Genomic DNA, 25,970 nt, shown 5'->3' on the forward strand with positions numbered 1-25,970 from the left:
TATTTTGTAATACTACATGAAATATATTATTATTTTTGTATAACACATGGCTACGGTTATTTTTTCTCCATGAAATATTTTTTTCGAGATAATTCCTTACGATAACAGGCGCATAATTTTATACTTTAATTGTTGTTTAAATCAAGAATAATTTTACTAAACCATGGAAAAGATAAATAAATATTCAACAATTTGACATTGTTTTGCAGTATTATGCTTATTATGTGCGCAGTTAATACTGGAAAGCTATCCAAGGAACTGTTTACACAACTTTAACTGTAGGAGGTACTGTGACAACACAAAGCATGAATACCCGGGTAATAATCCAAGCCCAGTATTACTGCAAACATTCTTTTTAATTGATTAAGTTGTTTTCATGTAAATGTACAGATTTACAAATATCTGTAATTTTACATGAATATAATTGTTATATTTACAAAAATCGTCGTTGTTTGTCTGTTGTTCGCTTGGGAAAAGGTTTGCCTTTACACGGACGGAAATTTTGGAAATTAGTGACTTTAAGTGCTCGGTCGCACACGCGCCACGTTTTCATTTCATTTTCTTCTCACTGCTGCCATTTTAGGGTTGGTTTGTTAGTCAATTCGTTGTTAGAGTTCTCTTACAGTTCATGTTTTACAATTAACTCTCTCAAGAAAATATTCATCTAATAGCTGTAAAAATGTCACTCAAGTGTTCATAGTTATGATCACTAGTGTGACCTTTCACAGTTCAAAAATAACGTTTAGTAAATATTTGATGAGGAAATTTGTGACCCAATAATTTCTAAATAAGATATATAGGACTATGTTTAGAATAAAATGCCTTAATTAATACTAGTGACAAGAAAATAAATGACAAACTAGCTTTTAGAGTGTTTTCAATATTTGAGTTTTAAGTCTCAGAGAAACTTATCTGTAGTATTTTCTGGCAAAGGTTCCAGGCTGTGGTGCGTGGTGCTGGCCGAACTCTGACGTCATGTCCTCCATCTTGGATTGTGATGTTACGGCGGCCATTTTGGTGTCAAATTTCCCTTAATTCTTTAAAAATTACTCAAAATTCCTTAGAAATCCTAGAAAATTTCCTATTTCGAGGGAATAATCCCCTTTATGAGGGAAAATTTCCCATTTTTTTCCAAGAAAAAAAATCCAGGGTGACCACATGTTCTCAGAGTAGGGCAGTTTTCCTCAGAGTGGGGCAATTTTTCTCAAAAGCCCCAGCAGACCTTTTCTTCGATTATATATTTGAAATACTTTAATTTATGACAAAAATATATTTAAAAAATTGCTGCCTTCAAATGATTAGTAACTTAATTCATTCCAGTACTCGATTCAATTCCCAGCGATAGTAAACACGTAAATTAAAAATAAAATTAAAAAAAAACACTTAATTTAACTTTACATAAAGTTTTAGTAAAAAATCTTACTAACACCACATTCGGTATCTTGGATTCTAGAACCTGTCAACATTTGGATATTAATGTGATATCCGCCATCTTTTAAAAATCTGTAAATATTGACCTATAAATTCGGGAAAAACTATAAAAATCATCAAAAAAATAGTTTATTAAAATAATTATTAATTTGATCTATTCATGTCCTTGGTTCGATAATAAACAATGCAAAAAGTTAATTTAAGGTAAAAATCCCTTATTAAAAAATACAAACTCATCACAGAGATAAGTTCTCGCACAGGGATACGAAATCGTCACAGGGATACGATCTCAAAACAGGGGTACAATCTCACCACAGGGATACGATCTCATGACAGAAATACGATCGCATCACAGGCATTCATTTTCATCACAGGGATACGATCTCGTCACAAAGATACTATATCATGACATGGATACGATATCATGACAGGGATACGATCTCGTCACAGGTAAACGTTCTCTTCACACAGATACGATCTCGTCACGAGAATACTATCTCGTCATGGGGATACGTTCTCGTCACAGGGATACGAGATCGTCTCAGGGATTCAATCTTACCACAGGGATGAGATCTCACCACAGGGATACGATCTCGACCCAGAGATACGATCACGTCTCAGGGATGCATTCTTGTCACAGGGATACTATCTCGTCTTGAGGATACGATCTCTTCACGAGGATACGATCTTGTCACAGTGGTACGGTCTCGTCACAATGATATCATCTTATCTCAAGGATACGATATCATGAGTTAAACGATCTTATCTTATGGCTGCGATCGGTCGTGGGATATGGAAGGATACGATCGGTTGGATACGATATCATGACAGGGATACGATTTGGGTTGTTTTTTTTTTTTTGTAATTTTTGGTCCAAAACCTGAATATTTTAAGTTTACGGTCAAGGTCAAGGCCATGACCTCTGCTGGGAATTTTGAGGAAAATTTCCCCACTCTGAGGAAAACTACCCCATTGTGAGGAAAACTGCACATTCTGAGGTAAATTGCCCCATTCTGAGAATATTCGTCCCCGCTGGATTTTTTGAGGAAATATAATGGAAAATTTTCCCTCAAAACGGGAAAAGTTCCCTCGAAATAGGGATGAATATAGGAATATGGAGGAATTCCGTGTCTTATTTAAGGAATTCTAAGAAAATTTGACACCACAAATATCCGCCGTAACGTCACAATCCAAGATGGCAGATGTGACGTCAGAGGTCGGTCGGCACTACGCCCCATAGCCTGGAATCTGTGCCAGAAAATACATTCTTATAATTTTCTTTCCGAAATGTTTCTAAAACTGAAAAAAAGTCATAGTTGTAACACAGTAGGGTAGCCCGGGGCTATTTCGAACATGGGGCTATTCCGAACACACCAAGTGTTTTGTCACACTGCGCACATATCTTGCGCATTGGCTTCGCCATGTTGTGTACAGTTGTTAGGTAAGGGTCGCGGAAGAAGTTTATTGTAATGTGTCTGCGATTGCTACATAGATTCGGCTGCGACGTTGGATTTATTCGGTGAAGGTATGTACCACAACCGAAAAATTTAGCCAAATTAAACTTTCTAGCTATACAAATTAAGGCATAACTCTTAAACGACCTAATTTTTCGCCGTGGGTTAATCAGGTGTGTTTACTTGCAAGACTTCTTTTTTATCGTACATTTTAGTTTTGTCATAATTCTGAGTGGTTATAGGGTGGCTAATTTATTCGAATTTGGTTAAATTCGGGGCTATTTCGATCACTGATACTGAGAATAGACTAATCACTTGATTATACTTATTAATTAATTTGAAAAATCGTAGAATTGTGGCAGAACTCATATGAAGTCAATAAAAATGTGTTAAGTAAACAGAAAAAACCATATAAAATCTGCTGGAAAATTAAGTTTTGCCTTTAATGTTTGTTAAAGTAATGCAACATGTTCTATTTTTGTTTCTATTTTGCTAAATAATGTCTTTCTTTAAACAAAAATGTGAATATTTACATTTAATGTTAATGTAGTAACAGTTGTTACGGTGGTCGAAATGGTATTAATGCGCGGCTCGGAATCTAGACGGCTTGGGTTCGAACCCCGCCTGAGCTGAGGAAATGTTTTTTTAATATTTAGTTCAGAAAAAATATTCAGATGTCATTATCATTAACATTATGCAAAATGTTGCCGAAACTAACCAACGAAACGATTATTTCAGTAAGCAACCATGTAAAATATAACCATGTAAAATATACAGTTAAAAATTATGCTGTATAAAATCTGACTAAACCTACGTAATGCTAATAGGTAGCCTACCTATTGGTTTAGGATCAGCATAAACTATTGCTTGGTAAAACCACTCGTCTTGACGTGTTAAGATACTTTCAGTTAATTCCATCTTATTGTTACTGTGACAAACGATATAAATGGTCGTGCCATAACTTCTCATTCGTTAATTAGGCTACTTTTGAAAAATAATAATGTAATTTTGTTTGAAATAATTTTTTATGGCCTACCTGAATTAATGTCTCTTTGAATGTTTTATGACTTCATGTAAGCTTTTGGACATACGCCATTGCTAAGCACATGTATGTCTGTAGAAAAAAACTACAAAAAACACAAATTAAGCAAATTGCTTAATTTGTGTTTTTGTCTATTGTCAATTCCACATACCCCAGAAAACTCAAATGAATCCATTCAAACAATGTCTCCTGCTGGAAAACAAGAGTCACCCATTGCATAAGTAATGCCAACACCTCAGAAATGTGAGACTAGGAAACATACATGAAAGAAACCTGAACCACGCCACCTAACATCTCACGAAGGAGTCAAACAGGCAGTTGAAAAAAAGAAAAATAAGTTTTCAAGAGAGAAAAGTACACCTACAGCCAGTATGTCATCTAGGCCAAAAAAGAAGAAAGTCATCAAAAAAATATTCTCTACCAGTGATGAAGAATCTTCCATTGAGATCTCGGTCGAGGACGAGGAAAATGTTCCCTGTGACTTCTGTGGTTTAAGATATTTTCCCAAACAGAGTGCACCAAAAGGTGACTGGATACGGTGCCAGAAATGAAAAAAAATGTAGTTTCACGAGATTTGTGTATGTGCTGCTGGTTAAAAAACAATTTATCTGTGGAAAGTGCACCTGAAAAACATGTAAGTGTCAGTGATCAGCAATAGCCCCAACTATGATCGGAATTACCCCGCACATGTGAAAAATTTTGTACTTTACACACATTAAGTTTTAAATTTTTATTTCCCATAAGGATTGCTTTGGAAACTCTTTAAAGTATATTAATGTGTAGCTAAGATATCTGTGTGTCATGTCCTTTAATATGAAAATAACATATAATGTTAGTTTAAAAGAATTTCTGGTTTGAATCTGAAATGATCGATATAGCCCCGGGCTACCCTATCCATTTCTGGCATGTTTTTGTTGAAATAAAATGTTACAACGAGTTTTCAGTACTCGACAGTGGTGTATAACATTTAACCTCTCATGTTGAAAATAAGCTTATAATAATAAACTTGGCCACGAAGTTAAACGTTTAATTCTCAAAATATTGCCGAGCGTAATAAACGTATATTATATTCGTTTTTCTAACTACATTTCTTGACCCGAGTCGCACGTAGTTTCTGCACCCGTTGCTAGAATTCGCTGCAGAAACAGCTACGTCAACTATCGAATCATTTGATTTGCAGACCGACATTTTAAACTATTATAAAGAAATTGCTCTGATAAAAGCAAAAAAGACTCAAAAACACTAAACTCCTGCTTTGGACCTGATTTTTGTCAAGGAATTCTTTAAATTTCGGCCAATTTTGTTATAATTCATTAAACAGGTAGTACAATATAGATTCTCTTTGCCTTTATCTAAGCTGTTTAATTATGTAGTTTAAAATTTCTGTCTCCAAATGGAATTATTCTGTAGTCGACTTAGTTGCTCCGGCAGCGTATTCTAGCGACGGGTGCGGAAACTGCGAGCTATTCGATTTCAGATATGTAGTTGAAAACAAAATTTGCGTATATTTATCACTCTGCATTATTTGAACGAATTTCACATTAAATTCCGTGTCCATGTTTCGTATTATAAGTGTATTTGCAACACAAGAACATACGTATTTGCTCGTTGCGATATTAGATGTTATACATTGCTGGAAAAACCTCAAAGACTAGCTGACTTTATTTTTCAGATTAAAACATTTTTGTCCAAAAACGATTTGTTTTTTTGCAAAAATAAATTATTACTTTTATGGCTCAAACCATTTTATATTCCTTGTGGAAGTACTAAAAATTATCTTATAAAAGAGTTTTAAATGTTGTATATCAAGAAGTTTCCTGGGAATTAAGAGGGGGGAGGGTGTTAAAACGTTTCCAGCGTACTAATGTTTTGGTGCAGTACGAACTCATGCCCTCGCGTAAGAGTGCCGTAATGCGACCCCTACTGATTCACTCGCATTTTTATAGCATTTCCACCCCCCCCCCCACACTTTTTCTTCTGCCTTGACAGGAGGGGAGGGGCATGGCCCCCGACAGCGCGTGCGTGCACTCACGTGAAAAATGACCGAGACAGATGTGACATGAGCTTGGGCGTGGCTTGGCACACCTTATAAGAGACTATCTGTAGCGGCCATGTACCTACACGGAGACCGTACAACGCTTTACTTGGTGTAAATCCTTTTTCATATATTTAACTTCAGCTAGGTTAGATGTATATTTATATCTTTGAATAACTAAAGTACCCGGCGTTCCCTGTGCTTCACGCAGGGTGCAACAGACTTCATTTAGGGATATAGAGTAATTTAATTTTTTTTCGAAATCTCAGGTAGACAGTAATTTTCTCATTTCTTTTCAAAGGTCACTTATAAAAAATTTTTCCCGACGTTTGCTATCTCATTTTCTCTGATTTTTAACGTCAAGTGTGCAAAATTTAATCAAGATCGGAGTAAGGATGTATATTTGTATAAACAAAACCACAGACACATTTATTAAAACGTTTTTATTAACTCGCTTACTTGTCTGTTTCTCTGTTCGGTACAAATTATGCAATCTATTTTATCTAACTTCCTGATGAGCTTAAGACTTGTAACTCTAAACATAGATCATAACTGCATGACATTGCAATATTAATTCGCTTTCTTTTCAGTTTGTTCGTTACAAATTTGCTTTCTTATGTTTAGCAAAGCCAGCGTATTCATGACATTAGGCTACGAGCAGAACAGTACAGTGTTTCGGGGTGCATAACGCAGTACTCGCAGGCGGTGCCTATATGACGCATACAGGGCTAGGAGAAATATCCGCCACACGGTCATATAGTTCGGTCAGACAACTTCCTGTCCTTTTCCTTGGTGAGACCCGTTCGCTTAGCAAAGCTCATGGCAACGAGCAAACTAACAGCGCTGATAAAAGTTTAGTTTAGAATTTCGTTAATAGATGGCGTTGCATTGAATTTGACACGTACTGTCATATGGTGTGTCCATCACGGCTTGCCTGCTTACTATTATCTATTGCAAGCGGCTCTAATTCTTAGTTTCAAACCTTACAAGTATTTTATAGATATTTATAATTCACATTTCACAATTTTTCATTCAATCTGTAATACAATACAGCTACAGTGTATGCGGACTTCATTACTGTTTTTTTAGGTCACCACTGTATTTTAGAATTGAACAATTAAATTTGCGTTGGCTAAGAGACTTTATCCAGCTTTAAGATAGTATTCCTGGCAAATTACTATGCATTCAAATGAGGGATTTTTTCCCCCAAAAATTCTTGAATTTATGCTCAGCTTTAGTTGGCATTGAAATCAATAACAATATCACGTGATTCAAGTAGGTAGGAAAACAATATTTTAGGAAAAGCAATATTTTAGGAAAAGCAATATTTTAATGCAAGTAGACACAACAGAATGACACTTTGTCATTGTCTTGTGAATATAACTGACAGAGAATAATAATATTCAAACCTTAGCAATTTCCAGTAACTTGCACGCTGAATGTCTACTAGCGGGATACAAGATTCTGGAACGTTACGTGGGCAAGGAAGTTTCAAATTTCTGAACTGCCTTTGAACGTCACAAAATTTGATAATAATGTTTGCTCCGACTAGAATCTCGGGAGATCCGCACAAGGCCCCCGTACTACTAAGTTGTCCGTTGCTGTCAGTATAACATTAAAATTTTTAAAAATATTAAAATTCAAATAATCTTTAACTTTTATGTACAAACATAGATAAACACTTGCACTTTTGTTTTAAAGTATTTTTTTTACCGCTGATGTTAAGTTACAGTTGAACTAGAGCCTTGATGTCGGTCACATGTCACTAACGGAATAACGGGTACTTGGCCACCTCAAGATGCTGGATGCACAATCTTCACAACTCTCCTGATTCTGGCGCTACTCGACACCCGCCCAGCTAAGCTTATTTAGCAGCACTCCAGCTCACCATTCAAATACGAATTGAGAGTCTATGTCCTAATTACCTACACCAATCAAATGGATTCTGTGGCAGCACAAATCCCGTGAGCTGAACCAAGTTGAATCTCCTGCTTCCAGATCTTCCCGGCTTACCAGTCAACGAATCAGTTCAAACGTAGCGCCATTACGACGTCATTCGCCATTATCAATTGACGAGATCACAATCCAAAACGTAAACAAAAACATTGCCGAAGACAATATGCTTCAATTTTCAAATTATATCAAAAATGCTTTAGATGAAATAAAATAACAAAGGATCAAAATATAATGTTAGTCGCCTGTTTCATTCAAAGGCATTACGTCACTAGAGCAGTGATTGGCTGACGGGTGCCAATTGAGCTACTAGCTACTGTAATTTTTTTCCAAGGTAAAATTAGAACTCAGTTAATTTGCAGCAAATATAAGCAATAAAATAAAATAATAACGTTAACGAACTTTTTGTATTTAGCACGTACTTCTGTACGCGTACAGTATTGTCACCTTGATCCTCGGTGTATAACCCTGCAAAACATTTGATCGTTTTTGTATGGTGACAACGATTCAGCATACCTACATTTCTCATCAATTTTTATTTTTAAACATATAGGATATGTATTACGTTTTCATGGACAATATATTTACAGTCGTGGATTGTATTTTTTGTAAATGGAACAGAAATATTGATTTAAACTTGCATATATGTGTAAAATTGTACATTTACATTAAAACAAGCCTATCACTACAAAATAGTATTTGCAGTAACACTTGGTTCAAATTCTTACCCGGGCATTTATGCTTTTTGTTGTCCCAGTTCGTCCTATAGTTACAATTCTTTGCAAACCGTTAACTAAGCACATATAAGCATGATAAAACAAAATAAAGACAAATAGTTGAATATTAAATTTTCTATTTCATGGTTTAAAATATATATATGCTTGAATGAACCATCAATTTAAATATAAAATTGTGCGCCAATTAACGTGAGAAATACTAAGTATTATCTTAAAAATATATTTAATATTTGCAAAAATAACCGTAGCCAAATGTTCTGCAAATGTACACTTTATTTCTTGTAGTATTAAAACTATTACTTGGCAACTGGTTTCCAAATAAAACTTATGTAAAAGTAGAAAAAAAACATTTCCTGTGTAGGTTATTATTTCGGTAAAAATTTGACAAAATAATTTTTTTTAAGTTTCCAATAATTTGAAGCAATCCTTATTCAGAGATTTCTGATGCAAATACATTTACATTAAATCTTTTTTAATAAACATTATTTTTACTGTTATTTTAATATAACTCTTTATTTTCATTTAGGACAAACAGAAACATGGACTAACAAACTGAAAATGCTTGCGACTTTGTAATTTTAAAATTTGTTGCAGCCACGGGTCTAGTCAGGGGAGAATTATACCATATTTAAAAAAAATTTAAGATACTAATATATTATTTATTTTTCCTTTAAAATTAATTTACTATTTTCCCACAAATATTAAACGGAAATAACAGTTTTAATAAATCTTCCACGTCACTTTCATCTAAATAATATTTATCCGTCTTGTTGGTTCAGTTGGAATAGAAAATATAACGTTTTTTTTATTACTGCAATTTTAAGCCTAGGTATTTTTAAAAATTAAATATAAATAATTTAAAAACCTGTATGCAGGTTTATTATTTTATTCGTTTATTTTCTCTTTAAATTGCATATCAATTGGTAATAAAATTGAACACTTAAGCTGCCAGCAAAATTATTGTATTACGTTTTTATACAAAATAAAATGTTCCAATATACGAAATTTTTACAAACGTTTAAAATTTAATAATTCGCTAAATTATGTAACCAATTTTAATAATTTTAATTTATAAAAGTAAGTGTTGACGGCTGCATTGGTATGAAAATTTATAGCAGAATATTGCAGGAAACGTTTCAGGACAAGGAGGTATTTATAGAAATGTCATGATGATCCTAAGCCAATTAGGCGCAAAGTAGACACTGTTAACAAAACAAGGGGGCAGCGGATTGCGCACTAAAATGTGGTTTGTGCTGTGTGTGCAAATCAGTTGTTGCGACTGTCGAGTGAACTGCGTTATTGTCGCCGTCGCCAACATAATTTGAGTTCAACCATGTTACCCTTTCATGCCATACACGTGGGCCGCGCGCGAAGCTGCCATACACTGGCCTATTCCACAGCGGTCACAGTGGGTTGCTAGTCTCCTCCTACCCTCCCCCTTCCTCATTTTTCAACACACACGCACACAATTATAAACTATATACATCCAATTCTTCCACGCATTATATAAACAATTATATTTTAGTTGTTTTTTTTTATGTGTGAAAATCATAGCTCTCGATATACGACATTCGGCATGAGTAATTTCGTGAATGGAACGGAAGTCGCATTGAAACTTGTTGCCATCTGCAGCAGATGGCACGAAAGACAAAGGGAAACTTTATAGTATCAAATGTTTAATGAATTTTAACTAAATGGGCAGTATTGTAATAAAATTCATTTTCGGAAATCAAGTCCAAAGCCGGTGTTTAGTATTTTATTAAGTATTTTTCGCTTTAATCGCAGCCGTTTCGTTATACCTATAGTTTTATCTTTCGCTCTGAAAATCGAATGATTCGATAGTCGATGTAGCTGCTCCGGCAGCGAATTCTAGCGGCGGCTGCGGAAACTGCGTGTGATGTGCGTCAAAGAAATTTAGTCCAAAGCACAAATTACTTAGGCCTATATATTTATTACGCTCAGCATTATTTTTAATAATTCTAATTTCGTGTCCGAGTTTCGTATTATAAGTTTAATTGCACCATGAGAACTCATGAATTTGCTTGTTACCGAGGTTAGATGTTACACATCACTGGCGAGTACTGGAAGACTCGCTCACATTTTTTTTTCTTTTTTTCATTTATATATTTTTTGTTACCATCTCGTTCCTAAATTAGGCTATTTTAAATAATTTCATTGGTTTTCCCCACATGGGTAACGTATGGTGCAATGCATATCAACCCATCTTCGTGAATGTTGAAAATAAAAAGCAAAAGTTATTAACTCAATGAATATTTATTTTTTTTGTTTTACCACTTACAACTTACATAAAAGTTATCAATGTACTGATAAAAACAATTTTAGTATAATGATACTAGGGAAGGTTTAATGCACTGATTTAACATACCTATATGTCGAGAAACACAGTAATACGGCCAGTTATTATTATTTTTTCCAACGGTTGATACGTGTAAACAGACTATGTGTTTTTACAGGCATTACTAACCTCTCCCACGTCAAGGTCATTACGGGAATTAAGTAGGGCCTAAGTGACTCGGATTTTTCGCATTTTCGAAAATTTGGCGGATAGTGCTTTTAGTCCTCGGAATATGTGGCACTCCTTTTCCCCCTGCCTGGACATTAATCATTTGCTCCTTTATTCAGAGTTTTCCGTGCCACTCTTCATGCAGAAAAAACTATATAAACAGGCCCTTAGTTCAGAGTAGGTGTAAATCTACTCAATGGGCGTAACCTACTCTCAGTTCACCACATCATTATTAATACTATTACTGTGGGGTTTCAAAGTATAGCCAATTAAATTATTTATGATGTGTCCTCTTCATGTAGAAAATTGAATACCATCCCTTAGTTATCGTTAAGTACAAAATATTTTTTTTTTTTGTAAATGGAACAAAAATATTCATAAAAATATTATACTTTTCTTGTAGTACTACAAACTATTCCTTGGCAACTGTATTCCAAAGGAATCTTTTGTAAATGCACAGAATTGTTTTCCCGTGTGCATCAATATTAATGCTATGCCATCTTTAGTTGACTTTCCTTTTAAATTCCTGCAAATCCTTTAGTCGCAGCTAAACGAGAAACATGTTAAAACATAATGATTTTTCTAAACGCCATTCATAAGACCATCTAAGTTTTTAAGTCGCTGATGCGAAACGCCTTTTCTTGTGACAGTTCTACAGCGAAGCAAATATTTAACTACTTAATGGTTTCAATTGGTCCTCTGTATGTGAAGTAATACATGCAAAAATTTGTACACGAAGAACTCGGTTATTCTCTTCTAAATTCTGTAGAAGAAAAATATCATACACTTGTCGATAGATGTTCTTTTATTTTGTGCAGAAAATTTTAATTTCAAATTTTCAAATCATTTGGTAAATTTACAGTTTTTCGTTCCGGTGGTGAAAAGGGGAACTCTGTTAACCGGCCGCCACTCACGATGTAGAAATTCGCAGAGTTCATTTGCCCCGCGGGGGAACACGTTGGAAAGAGGAGTGCACTGAAAGCAGCATTTGAAATGTCGGACAAAAACGCGTCATTTAGCGTTCGCTCCGCCGTAATTATCCTGCGCCGAGCACGTCTGCGGAACCTGTCACGGGGACGATGCTAGTCAAGTCCCGCTTTTTCTTCGGCGGACGTCATCTCCCTCTCAAGTGCCCGCTGTAATTGGAAAATAGAAAAAAATGGAGGGGGAAGAAATAAGAGAATAAAGGAAGCCCGAGACCACGAAAAGGACGAAAGTAATTAAAACGACACTCCTGCGAGAGCATTAGAGAAATGTGTACAGATGCTCCGGTTCTTTTTCATCCCTTGTTCCGCTCAAAGGATTGCTTTTTCTGCAGCCCGTTTCTCGTCTCATATCCGCGCAGAATTAGGAACAAAGAAAGTTTATTACGTTTTGTTCACGTCGTTTCTGAGATGTTCCCACTAGGTGCTTATTTTTATTTATTTTTTATTTTTACCTTACAGTTCAGTGTATTTTTTTTTATTAAAAGAACATAAATATTCATGTAAAATTAAAGATATTTTTTTTTTTAATTTAAACATTTACATGTTAATTACTGTATAACTAAAAAATAGTGTTCGCAGTAATACTGGGTTCGGATTCTTATCCGAGCAATCATGCTTTGTTTTGTCCCAGTACCTCCAATAGTTAAAGCTGTTTGTAAACCATTCTCCTAAATTGCTTTCCAGTGTTAACTTTAAACGTGAGAAACATGATACAATAATTTAAAGTCAAAATGTTTAATATTCCATTATATTTCTTATAGCTTTAAAAATATAATGCTTGAAGAGAAACATCAAATATAATATAAAATAGTACGCCAATTTTCATAATAAATACCCAGTATTATCTCAATAAACATATTTCAAATATGCAAAATATAACCATAGCCATGTGTTTTACAAAGTGACAATATGTTTATTGTAGTATTATAAAGCAGGTATTTCTTGGCAACTGGTTTCCAACGGAATCGTAAGTAAAAGTACAAAAATATTTTTTTCCAGTGTAAGTAGTCATGTGGTTAGGTATTAACTAAATATCTTCATTGGTGCCACATACATCAGATCCAGTTTATACATATGTGCATACCTTCTAACTGAAAACGTTCTTACCTAGCCTATGACTAATATATTTTCTTTAACTTTAAAGTCTTTGATATTAAATAATTTCGTAATGCTGTTAGAACATTCGTCGACAGCCTGATCAGAGAGAGAGAAAGCGATAAAACGCTCAAGTAAATTCAGACCATTACATATCAAAAATTATTTAAAAAATATTAATTATTTTCAGTGCTCGCCAGAGAAGTGTAACATCTAACCTCGGTAAAGAGCAAATTCATTAGTTCTCATTTTGTAAATACACTTATAATACGAAACTTGGATACGGAAATACCTGTAAGTCGTTAAAACAATGCCGAGCGTTATAAACACGCAAATTTTGTTTTCAACTAAATTTCTGGACGCGAATTACATGTGGTTTTTGCACGCGCCGCTAGAATTCGCTGCCGGAGCAGCTACGTCGAATACTGAATCACTCGATTTGAAGCAGCGATAAATGAGTAAAACACTTGAAACAATTACTAAGGAATTATATTAACTTGTTAATATTGCAAAGTTTCCCTTTGTCTTTGTGAACTCTGGTTCTTGCCACCCGCCACGTATGGCTGCACCCTGGTTCCATTCCCGATGCCGTGTGCGGAGAGCTAAGATGTTACACGTGGAGAGTAAGTGTGAGTGCAGCGACTGTCTGGCGCAGATCCTGAGCGGCAACACGGACACGTCGACGGTGGTGAGCCACCGCCTGATGCCGGCCTTGTTCGCAAGCCGCCTGCGGGTGCTGCCCTACAGCGTGCACCGCCGCACCGTCTGCCTGCGCGTCGAGCTGCGCGGCTGCCTCTTCGACGGTGAGTCGCTGCGCGCTTCGCCGCCCTTCGCCGCCCTTGCCCGCCCTTGCCCGCCCTTCGCCGCACTTGCCCACCCTTGCCCACCCTTGCCCGACCTTCGCCGCCCTTGCCCGCCCTTGTCCACCCTTGCCCGCCCTTCCCCGCCCTTCGCCGCCCTTGCCCGCCCTTCCCCGCAAGGTCCCCGCTCAACACAAATTTTGTTTTAATAATATAATTTTTATCTAAAACTTTTGTCCGTAAAACATTTTGCTTAGACGAACCATTTCTGCAACGGGTTGAAAAAAATGAGACGTAAAAGTTAAGAAAAATCAACTTCCTTGGTAGGTACACTATCAAATACATACAAATTGTTTTAAAATCTTATATTTCTATCTCAAACTTTTTTTCTGAAATTTTTTTGATAATACTAACCATTATTACAAAAGGTTGAAAACACTTAGGGTTGGAATGAGAAAATAAATGAAACTTCCCTACCCGGTAAAAAATCGAATCCATTTTAATTTTTTTGTTTAGCTGCCTAAATGTTGACTAAAGCTATTACTGCAGTGGGGTGAAATAACAAGGTTTGAAAGTAAAAAAATTATCATCAATTTTTAAAAGAAAAGATATACTATCATATCCGTTATAATTTGTTGTATGAATCCCAAAACTTCATCTTTGGTTGAAACACTTTCTAATGAAACGAATTACTACCGTAAAAACATTGGTTGAAATTTAAAAAAAAAATTATACTTGCTTAACATCAATTTCGTTTGAATTTATTTTAAAACATCTTAATATTATCTTAAACCTTGGTGCAAACAAAATTTTTATATGACCACATTATTAGTGTATGAGATGAAACATAGTATATGTAAATTAAAATAATAATTACCTTAGTCTGCTTATAGGCCTAATATGAATTAATTTCTAAGCTATTCAGTGCTGCGTTATAAACTATTGAATGCTGAATACATTGCTTTAAATATATTCATAATATTTTCGCTGCATGAAAAATGAGCAAATATTAATCGATCATTTTGTACCTAATACTGGAGAACATAAAAATATTATGTACATTAAATTCATAATATGTTCCAAAAGTTTATAGAAGTTTCTAAAATATTTACAGAATAAATAGGTACTTAGAAAACTATCTACGCCTGTAGGCTGTGCCAAAAGAACACTTTTTTTTATTACAAAACTGCATTAAGTGTTTCGCGCGCCATTTAAAACTCTCTTATTAAGTAGTCGTCACGTAGTCAAATTAACTTTGTAACACTACCACTTTGCATTTAAACCTCCCGCCCGAGTTGTCTTTGCTAGTAGTTAGGGGCCTACCCAACAGATAGCGTCACATGTCGCGCAAAACATGGTTTCAGTTTACACTTCAAGAGTCACACTTCTGTCTCTCCCTCCTTGTTCTTTTCGTGTATGATGTGATATTTAACAATACGGAGGATAATTTTATTGCGAACCAAGTAATGAGCTTACATGAAATTTAAACTTATCTTCTTCAAAATACCCTCCTTGGCTAGCGATGCGCACTCATCTCAAAGTTGATTCCATGACTGGAAGTTGAAGTGTTTCTGGCTGTGGACAGACAGGACCTCTGTTCGCCCCGACACTCACGGACCAGCAAGCGAGATGTGGCACGGCGCGTTGTCGTGATGGAAGAGGAAGCCATTGAGCCCTTTTCCTGGTCTCCGTTTCACAAACAAAACTTAAATGTGAACGCGTTGTTTGAAATCCACGATTAGATATACGGTAATTTTGCGCATTCATTAAAGTCGCAAACCTTCATACTCTCGCAATGTGTTCATTATTGGACCGCAGTTATTTGAACACTCCCGTTCACAACAGTTAGCCAACGATGCCTAGCTAGGAAAGAAGTTTAGTGAATCAAGTGGTTCTAATTAACAAGCATAAAAATGTCATCGTTAATAAATTGACCAGTTTTGTTTGAGCATGCATGTGATTTTTAATTCTACCCTGAGGCCAGATGAATCCGCGAAATTTCCGGGTCTCTAGCAATGATGCTTGACAGACATGGTAAACATGACCTTACTCTTCTGGCTTCTGATAATTCATAATTTGATGAAACTTGACAGTGGTTATCACTTTGGATCAGGCTATAGGGTTAAATACTTCAAATAGATGTAGATTCAGCAGATGCGGCTATAAATATTCATTCACCATATTTTTGATTACACCTCGTATTGATTTAAGCCAGGGAAAAAAAAAACTGAATATACTATTGGTGAACTGTCATTGCTAACTGGTAAAGCAAAGGACTTTTATATATCAGGACAAATAACTGATAAAACTGCGAAATAATGTCATGTAAATAAACTGTAGGAATCCACTCATTAAGATGAAGCATTTTTAACAAATCTGGGGTAAAATTTAAGTGATATTATGTTCAAAATTTAGATTTATAGTTATTCCTTCAGTATTTGGTGTGGCAGTGTTCAGTATAGTGAAAAAGAGGGCATTGTTTCGCTAAAATTAAGTAGTAAAGTAAATTATCCCTATGTCATTCTATGGTTAAAATATTAGATACAACATGTGTTTTCATTGATTTTTGTCAATGAAAACAATATTTTAAAGGGAATTTATACTAACTATAAGCACCATACTAGTTTTAACCGATTAAAACATTTTTTTGTATATTGTTTAGTATTGAAAACTTGCTTTCGTTAAGGCATAAATAAACACAAAGTGAGATTTCATAAGGCTATAACAGAGTGTCTAGTGATAATACGAATATTATTACAGTTGTATTTATTTAAAAAAAAATGTATTCAGTACTTAACACCAAAGACTTCACCGGGAAAGTTTTGTAGCAGCCCTTCACTTATTAAAAACCAGCATTCCCTTAAATTATTAAATAATGATATAAAATGTTTATGGCCTAAAACAGTTAAAACTACGATGGCGTATTTCGTTACCTATTCATCGGCCTTTAGGTCTCGGTCTCATACTCCTTGATATTTTTTTCATTTTATCGGCATTTATTATTATTAAGAGTGTTATTTCTGATATTCAAACACAACACCTATTTTGCTTGTGTTGTTCTTTCAACAACAGTTTCAACAGTTATTTACTAAGTGAAATATAATTAGTGTAACCAGTCACGCAAGTGTTGATAATTACGAATACTTGTAGGGAATTTTTACATCCTTTATATTACTTTAAGTAAATATATGTTTATAAGATGGTTGAAATAACAACAAACGCAAGAGAGATAACGTTTTAGTGTGTCACAAAAATCCCTTACATAATAGTTACAACGAGAAATGTAAAAAATACCAACATGACGCATGATATCGAGCATTAAGCTGGCAGTATTAGAACTTCCGGGTTATTTACTAATATAAATGCATGCTCGCTATAAAACCCTTTTCGCTGATACTCCACCTCGAGCCTTAGAACCGCGCACAAGAAAAAAGCCGTATAACAGCCAATCACTGGGCTTCCGCGCCACTGGAGGGACAAGCCCGGGCCAGGAGCCCTCGGGTCATTAGCGAAGTTTTTATGCGAGCGATTTCCCGCGCGACTTCACGCGCGCCCGTCGCTCCTCCTCTCGCCCTGCCGCTTACGGGTTCTCCCGCCAATTTGTACCTCGCCAAAACCGCGCGCTCCGGTGGCCTCGGCGCGCTGGAGCAGTGTGGCCAGAAACGCGAGGAAGAGGAAGCAGACGCTGCCACAAGAAAAGGCCCAACCCACATCTCCGTGCTTGTCATTGCTTTAACTGAAGAGAAAAGTCATCTTACATAAAAATATTTGTTCAAATAGAAACGCAAATATTATTAAAGCTATTACAACACGGATATCGATGTTTACATTGAATGGCATCAATTTTTACTGTGCACTAGGCTTCGTTTGACGTCAACAACCGATTTCTACCACACTTTCCAACGATTCATTTTGCTGACGGAAATAACTATCTTTCCACATAAACTTATCAGATATATTTATTTAAAGTAAAAATTTCCTTGCGCGTGTATTTTGTGCGTGCATAAGGTCCGCTGTCAATAAATTTAATAAAGTAAATGGGTTTTACAACAGTGAATCTGTAGTACAGGCCTGAACATTTACACACACTGTTTACCAATGGTGTTTTTTTTTATTACGGGAAATGGAGTAATATACTTATCTAACTCGTACGAAAATGTGTAAACATAAAATTTACTTGTGGAAGGATATGTTACCCTTACAAATATCGTACGTAATTTTGACTACTTTCCAATTATTTCTGAACTACATTTCGAGGGTCTCGTTCAAGTATTAACTTACGTATTCGACCTACGGGTGCGTTAAAAACAATTAATCGTCCCTTCACGAACTTTGTTACAGCCAGTATATGTAGTTACGTTTTTTTAAACATTCTATCTCAAGTTGGTAAGTATCAATACACTCAGCAAATAAACACAATAAAATAAATTAGGCGCGTGAATCCAAAGCTTTACAATATTACTTGTATGAAGGAAATTCGCACACTTCTGCCACCGTTCGTGAGCGACAAAGGCAAATGGTAGATATCCAGTAAATCCCGCCGGGTTGCCAACCGCGCAGAAAAACCATCACGCCGAGCTCTTGGCCGCGCCTGGACAGCGAGAGTTTTTGCTGAAAGGAGAAGTTGCAGACAGCAAGCCGTAACAGCTGCCTGGCCCTGCCTGGTACATAAAAAGAACACTGTTACGAACTGCTTTGAGTAAATAGTGAGAAGTTAAAACATACAGTTTGCGATGTGACTCTCTCATGTTTTTGCTTGAATCTGGGAGGATGACCATACTATGTAACACACTCGTTACACACATGCCAAATAAGTTTTTGTTTGGAGGTCGCAATAAAATTGATGTTCTTTGTTTTCAGTGCAGAAAAAATTTTGAGTTAAATCCTAGATGCAACTTTCTTGAAAATTTATTAATACTTTTCCCATTACTCTTAGAATTCGCAGAAAGATAACACACCAGATTCTTTAATGAGACAAACTTACAGTTTTCAGAAAGTGTAAGATTATAATAAATATACATAATATCTTTAACCCAGAATTAATAGCATAATTAATTACTGTTGGAGCCAAAGACTGTTGGAGGCATTATATCCTATCATAAATTGGCTATTGCATATAAGTTGAATATTCGTGAAAATGTGCGTCCTTTTCGTTAAATATACGCAGTCAAGCCTGTATTATCGTATCCTACTGATGAGATCGTTTTACATCAAGTTGAATTTCGTCCAAATGTGCTTCCTTTTAGTCAAATGCGTAACCTGCGTGTGTATTGTGTGTTCATTGCGTATGTTGTGTGTCCATTGCGTGTCCATTGCATGTCCATTGCATGTCAATTGCATTTCCTGTGTGTGCACTGTGTGTCCATTTCGTGTACTGTGTGTCCATTGCGTCTCCAGTTTCTACTGTGTTTATTGCCTGTAAAGTGTGTGCATTGCGTGTATTATGAATACGTGTCCAGTGTGTGTAAGTGTGTACATTGCGTGTCCAGTGTCTGTTGTTGTGTATACATTGCGTGTTCATTGCGTATATCGTGTGTACATTGCGTGTCCTGTGTGTGTATAATTGTGTGTACACTTCGTATCCTCTGTGTGTATTGTGGTTCATTACATGTAAACTGTGATTAATGCGTGCCCATTTATTTTTTCAAATTTGCATCCAAATGTGCTTCATTTTTAAAATGTTGTTTTGACTCATGTATTATAGTAAATTGTACTTTTTACTGGCATATTATTCTACCGGTTGCGGGTATAAAGGCGAGTCACAGAAAACGGGACTTTTAGTTTATTAATGGCTGGGCGGTGTAAGGATCACCTAGTTTGTTTCATCTGGTGTAAAAGTTGCGTAATTACCAGTTCTTGGAAACTCGGTGGCATATTTACCATCGTTAATGTCGAACTGACGATGGTGGCTCAGATCCTGTTGGCATCGTTGACAACACTAGAGGAGACTTCATCAGGCTTGGTACCACTAGCTGAAGAGAACTTAATGTCTGCAGTGCTGGCTGCAGAGAAAAACCACGATAAACGACGTTTCACCCTCGATGGAGACTTCAATGGTTGATGATTCGTCAACAATTAGCGAGTATCGATGCCGTTAATGTGACAAGATTATCTCAAACGACAGCAATGCTCGACGACACGAGAAGAGAGAATGTGCTAAGAATCTACCTCGCAAATTTTTTGGCTGCAAACAATGTGGCAAGCAATTTGCAAGAAACAATAAGTTGAAAGCAAAAAAAAAAAAAAAACTTGAAGACATACAAAGGTCCTGGTGCGTGGTATAAAGTAAATGTATCGCTACAACAGCGATTGATTGGTGTGCTTAATAATACACCGGGAATTAGTACTGCATCAGTTACATCATCATCTGGTTTGAGGCTGAAAGGTTCGTCCTCATCAACTAGCCATCCTTGCAGTTATTGTGATATGTCGTTCGCATTTTCCCATGATGCACGAAGACATGACGAAGACAGGAGAGGAGCAAATGTGTAAATAATCCTTCTCGTATGAAATTTCTTTGTGATGAGTGACATGTTTGGTTTTTACGATTTGGCAGATTTCGATGGCATGCGAAAAACTGTGAAGGTGAAATCTGTGTGCTTACTGTTGAACTACCTGCAGATATTTTGACTCCTCGCTTTAGATTGGAGACTCGTATGCGTACAAACACAAAAACAGATGTTCATCAACGGAATTTGATAAGGCCTTGACTTGAAACTTAGCTTAAGACTGTACTTGGGGCATTACAGTTAAATAATAATGGATTAATTACACTTCGCGAAATCTGCGTTTTGGAACGTTAAAAGTATACTATTATCTAAATACATTAAGTGAGTCCAAAGATAACTATTTTGACTTTCCTTGGTGCTATCAAGCAGAATATAATCAATAAGTTTACAGATGAAGTAGCAACGTACTTAACTTTAAAATATAATTTGTGGTTGGACTGTGTATATTGCATACCATTTACGTTCAAGGACAAAGTGAAAAAGTGCTCAATCAAGATAGTGAATACTCACATTTACAATTCCGGCAATGTGAAGCAGTCTATTAAACATAGTATCGAATAACTACGTCGGGAAGAAAACAAACTATGTAAAAAAGGATCTGGCTTTTCTCTGTCTTCAGTCAACCGATTGGAGCTAATAATTAGTCAGTTCAAGCCAATGCAGAACTTAATGTGGATTAAATTGTTAATTTTTGCAGTGTTCCTGTAGTAGTTTAGAAATTATGTTCAAATTTGTATTTGAATAAAATGGTTTTATTCGAACACGTCCCTTTTATGTTAAAGTGATGTGATATTTAATTAAATTTATATATTTTGCATTGACCAAGGATCGAACCGAGGAAGGATACGACCGAATAAATTAGTACATTAATATTTTATTGTTTTCCGAATTTATAGGTCAAATAAATTGGGTTTCCTAGACGGATGCCAAAATGTCATCATCGGTTTACTGCAGTATTAGTACAGTAGGATCCTAACCTGCTTTTAGGACTTTCCACCAAATTTTATTAAACAACAGTAGTTTTAACCTCTAATTACCTCTTAGGATCGATCAAGAATCTAACTCACCATTTTAATCGATCGAATCAATCAATTAATTAATTGCTGATTTTTTTTTTGAATTTTGGATTTTTTCCAGAAATTATAGCTAAATTAATACAGATTTCCAAGATGTCGGCCAATACGGCTGATAAATGACGGGCGCTCTGGTAATAAATAAAAACTGCACTCTAGTGGGTAAAAATTAAACTAACATGGCGGTAGCACCTTCTAGTAGATAAAAACAATATGGCGGCCTACAGCAGAAGAAAACATGATGGCGGGTGCGACAACATATACCTTGGCATTAGTGGTGGAAGGTCAGTCTGTCGTCTTCCGGGAAGAAAGTATCTGTCACCATTTTTTTTGTCCTTACTAGGTTCGGACCGAAAAGTACCGTTTTAAGCAAAATTTGTCCGTTTTTCATTCTTAAAAATTCGAAAATTCAAAATACCATAAATCTCAAAAGACTTTTGCCTTAGAAAGAAACAAAAATCCGCATCTACATGCCGCTCTTACGCCACCGAAGTCATGACCTTGACCTTAAAGATTAAATCTTTAATTTTCGACCAACAATTTAAAGAAAATTCATAACATAAAAAAATAGCTTATTTCAAATATTTAGTTACATATTCGATTTCGGTCCTCGGTTTGATTCTTGGTGAGAGCAATCATGTAATTGTTTAATAAAAAAATTTAAAAAATCATAATTAAAATTTTTAAGAAATTTGATCTAAATTGCTTATATAAAGTAACTTGAATTCTAGAACCATTGCACTTTTCGTAATGCCCGCGATTTTGAAAATCCGTATATTTTATCCTGGAAAATCGAGATAAAAATTTAATTAGTATAAAATTAATTTAAAAAAATTTAATAAAAACATTCCGCATTCATGGATTATGATGAATCGGCTACCATCTAGAAAATTCGTCATTATTATTATAATAAATTCGGGAAAATTTTAAAATAAAAAAATTAATGAAATACAATTTTAATAAAATGTTTAGTTACAAATAGTACTGACGTAATTGAGTCTTCGGTTCGAACCCAGTGTGAACAAAAAATTTATAGGAACCATCCTCCGCGGAAGCCACCGACAGACTGACCTCCCACAACAAATGCCAAGGTAGATATATTGCCCGCTAGTATGACGCCATCTTTTTTCGTGTGCTGAAGGTCACCATTGAAGCAATTGGAGCACTAGAGCTCTTGGTTAAATTGTAGCTTTGGAGCTCTTGGAGCAAATGGAGCATTGAAGCACTCGGATCTTTGGAGCACTTGGAGTTGTTGGAGCAGTTGGACCTTTGGAGCTCTTGGAGCAGTTGGAACTCTGCGAGATCTTGGAGCAGTTAGAGCTGTAGCAGTATAAAAACTTCTCCTGTAACAGGAAATGACGTTATAGGAAGTCGGGTATCGTGGATGGTCGGTCGCGAAAACATTCCAGATTGTTATACTCGAGTATATAAGGGGGTCGCCTGAGAGGCGAGTGAAGAGTGTGTCTCCGAGGAGAAGCCCGGAGTCTCCCTCTTCGCGAGGGCATCGCGACACAGCACCAACTCTCCGACAATGAACCTTCTGCCCGTCATCGCCACCACGTGATACTGATCATGTCAGCCAGAAACTAAGTCCACGAATGGACTTAGAATTTATTCAAGAGAAGCGACTTGATTATATAATATTTTCAGGTGATAGTCCCGCAGCCACAGCTGGAAAATATTCGAAGTCCCGAACGGAGTTTAACTCTGGACGAGAGTCGTTTCGACTTGTAAAATAATGATATACAACTACGTGGGGAGTAGCGTATTTCGAGTTTGGCTTATGATGCTTATTGCTTTGAGCTTGTCGGCTGTCGGTGTGGGTGTCGGTGGTGTTCATCCTGGTTTCGACTTGGACTTTTCACGGCGGAGACAATAGCGCTAAGTTGGTTTACGTAGTTTACGTAACCACACTTACGCTTGGTTACCTTTTTCGAAAACACCACTTAACTGATATGGCCTTAGCATGAAAGGGCAAACATGCAAGTAACATTTTTTTTTCCCGGCAAAATTCTAAAGGGCACATATGTGTTTACGATACGTATTATGACACACTCAAGGGACACACATGTACATAACTCTGTCATCAGTGGAGTAACGATGTGCGTATGGTTTATGGAGATTACGCCATGTGTTATGATGAATTTTTAAGGGGCGTAATGAAACCAGGTCCCCTACTAATAGCATATCTACAGTTAAGCCCACGAGACGCAAGACATCGCGGGAAGACACCGGACGTGTTCCAAGACAGATTGCGGAGGATCCGTCAACTCGCTGCCCATTCGCTGCGTGCCTCGCCGGACGAGCGAGTAGCATGGGGTGGACATCGTCCGCAGGCTGGCGTCGCTAGTTCCTGCTGGCCGCTGGTGACGAGAGGCGCTAACCCCTTCGGCCTTTCAGTTTCACGACTTCAGCGAGTTGTGGAACCTGTCTCATAATGACTGTAAACTAATTTCTCTATTAATATGTTTATGAGACATGCCAGTATAATGTGTCAGATGCCTGATAGTGCACATACAGCTTGCGGCTTCATAAACATTATTCTGAGTTTAAATATTACTAAAATAAATTATTTAAAGTATTTGTATAGTTGTGTTGTGTAATATTTAAGTATAATAGTTTTTTGATGAATTCGAACTTGTAAATAATTATATTTGTTTGTTTTGATAGCTTCATTTTTGTTTCTTGAAAATTTTCTAGCTGGATTCTGCTCCTAAATTTTTTGTAGGCTATATGATAATTTCATTACTGAGCAGATATATTTGAAAATTACAATTTGTACTTCATCGATTTTAAAATAAGCTTGCCAATGATTCCGGTGCACAGCAATATAATAACAGATACTTTAATGCTGCAATCTTTGTTACAGTATCGCTTTAGACTTAGCATAGTGCACCAGCAAATGGAAAATGTTCAAAACGAGAAGAAATTTGTGAAGCAAGAATTTTATTTTATAATTTGTGTGATATAATATAGCCTCTGATTTTCTTATATGAATAAACTTATGCTGGTACATAGCGTATACTCTATTACTCCGAGGTTTAGGGAAACACACCCAGTTACCGGGCTGGGTAACATGTTTTAAGTTTGACAATCTAAAAACAGGTAAGAACTAAATTGAAACTGAAGTATCTAACTCATGTGGCCGGTGGCCACACAACATTGGGATAAGAGTGCGTCGCTAGCCAAGGAGAGTATATAGAATGAGTTAGGTGAAATTTGATGTAAGCTTATTACTTTGCTAAAAATAAAATTATTCATCGTATATTTTTTTTTATCATAGGTCAGTGAATGAGCCATGAAATCGGGTCGATGAGTATCGCTCCGCGTGCACGAAGCTGGGAGCCATGTCGCGTGGCAGAACGAGCGGTCGGTTCGAGTGGTCTGTAAATCCAGATCTCAATCGCCCTGACGCACGGGGCTCGCGGCACATCTCGCTGAAAAACGCGCCCGGAGATCTGTGCGTGGCTTACGAGCTCGCGCCGTTTGTTACGTCAACGCTTTGTGGACGATACGTGAACAGCGCACCGGTCGTGGAATAAATTGGGTGCGCGGTCACCACGTGTGCTGAAATGTTAAGCTTCCCACTTCAATAAGTACTCAATGATTATTATGTTTGGAAGTTATAATCAAGCAAGGACATACACCATTATATATCAAATACCCTCATGTGTGGTACCAGCGCAGCTGAGGGACTGCCTGGTGATTCCAGTGGACTGTCCGCGAGAAGCGGCGGTCAGCAGGACGGGTGGCCTCAGAAAAGTTTTACAAACATATTTCCTTTCCGGTTTGGCACGTGATAGCGAAGCTGGCTTGGCAGTAGACTATCATTTAACATTTTTGCGTCTCAAGTTAGTTTAAAATACACACATAAACTTTTAAAAATTACTGTAAATGTTTTAAAATTTCTAGTTGAATTTATACTACTTTTGAAAAGTTTCCGGCGAAACGAATAATGAAACACTGCGACGTCGATGCACTAACGCTTGCCAGAGATTAAGAAGTGGGTGGAGCTAAACATTTTCCCTGCCTCTCTCCTCCCATCGATATCGCAATCCTGAGCTTTGGACTGTTCGTTATACTGTGCTGAGTAATCGTCTTCTACCTACCCTATCGGCTCTTTAGAAGTTTCACTTATAAAAAGAGTGAATGTTGTAGTTGGCCCTAAAGCACTAACCTAGAAACTAGTATTATTTATTCTATACTACTATTTATTCCAATTTTTAACTGATGTGGACCTTAACAAATATTAATGTAATTAGTAGACATAATTATTGATTTAAGTTAAAAGTGAGTGTTGTAAGGCACTGACATAGAAACTAATATTATTA

The 25,970-nt window shown here is 36.3% G+C and overlaps 1 protein-coding gene across 1 annotated transcript in view; it reads left to right on the top strand.

Annotated features, from left to right (window-relative positions):
* The window catches only part of LOC134537516 (discoidin domain-containing receptor 2-like), a 228,358-nt gene that overhangs the window by 77,520 nt on the left and 124,868 nt on the right, over window positions 1–25,970 (top strand). The window contains exon 4 of the mRNA XM_063378070.1: window positions 13,913–14,060. Within this exon, the coding sequence (XP_063234140.1) occupies window positions 13,913–14,060 (148 nt within the window). The remainder of the gene's footprint in view (window positions 1–13,912; window positions 14,061–25,970) is intronic.

The sequence above is a fragment of the Bacillus rossius genome, chromosome 1, assembly GCF_032445375.1.
Source record: "Bacillus rossius redtenbacheri isolate Brsri chromosome 1, Brsri_v3, whole genome shotgun sequence".
Lineage (NCBI taxonomy): Eukaryota > Metazoa > Arthropoda > Insecta > Phasmatodea > Bacillidae > Bacillus > Bacillus rossius.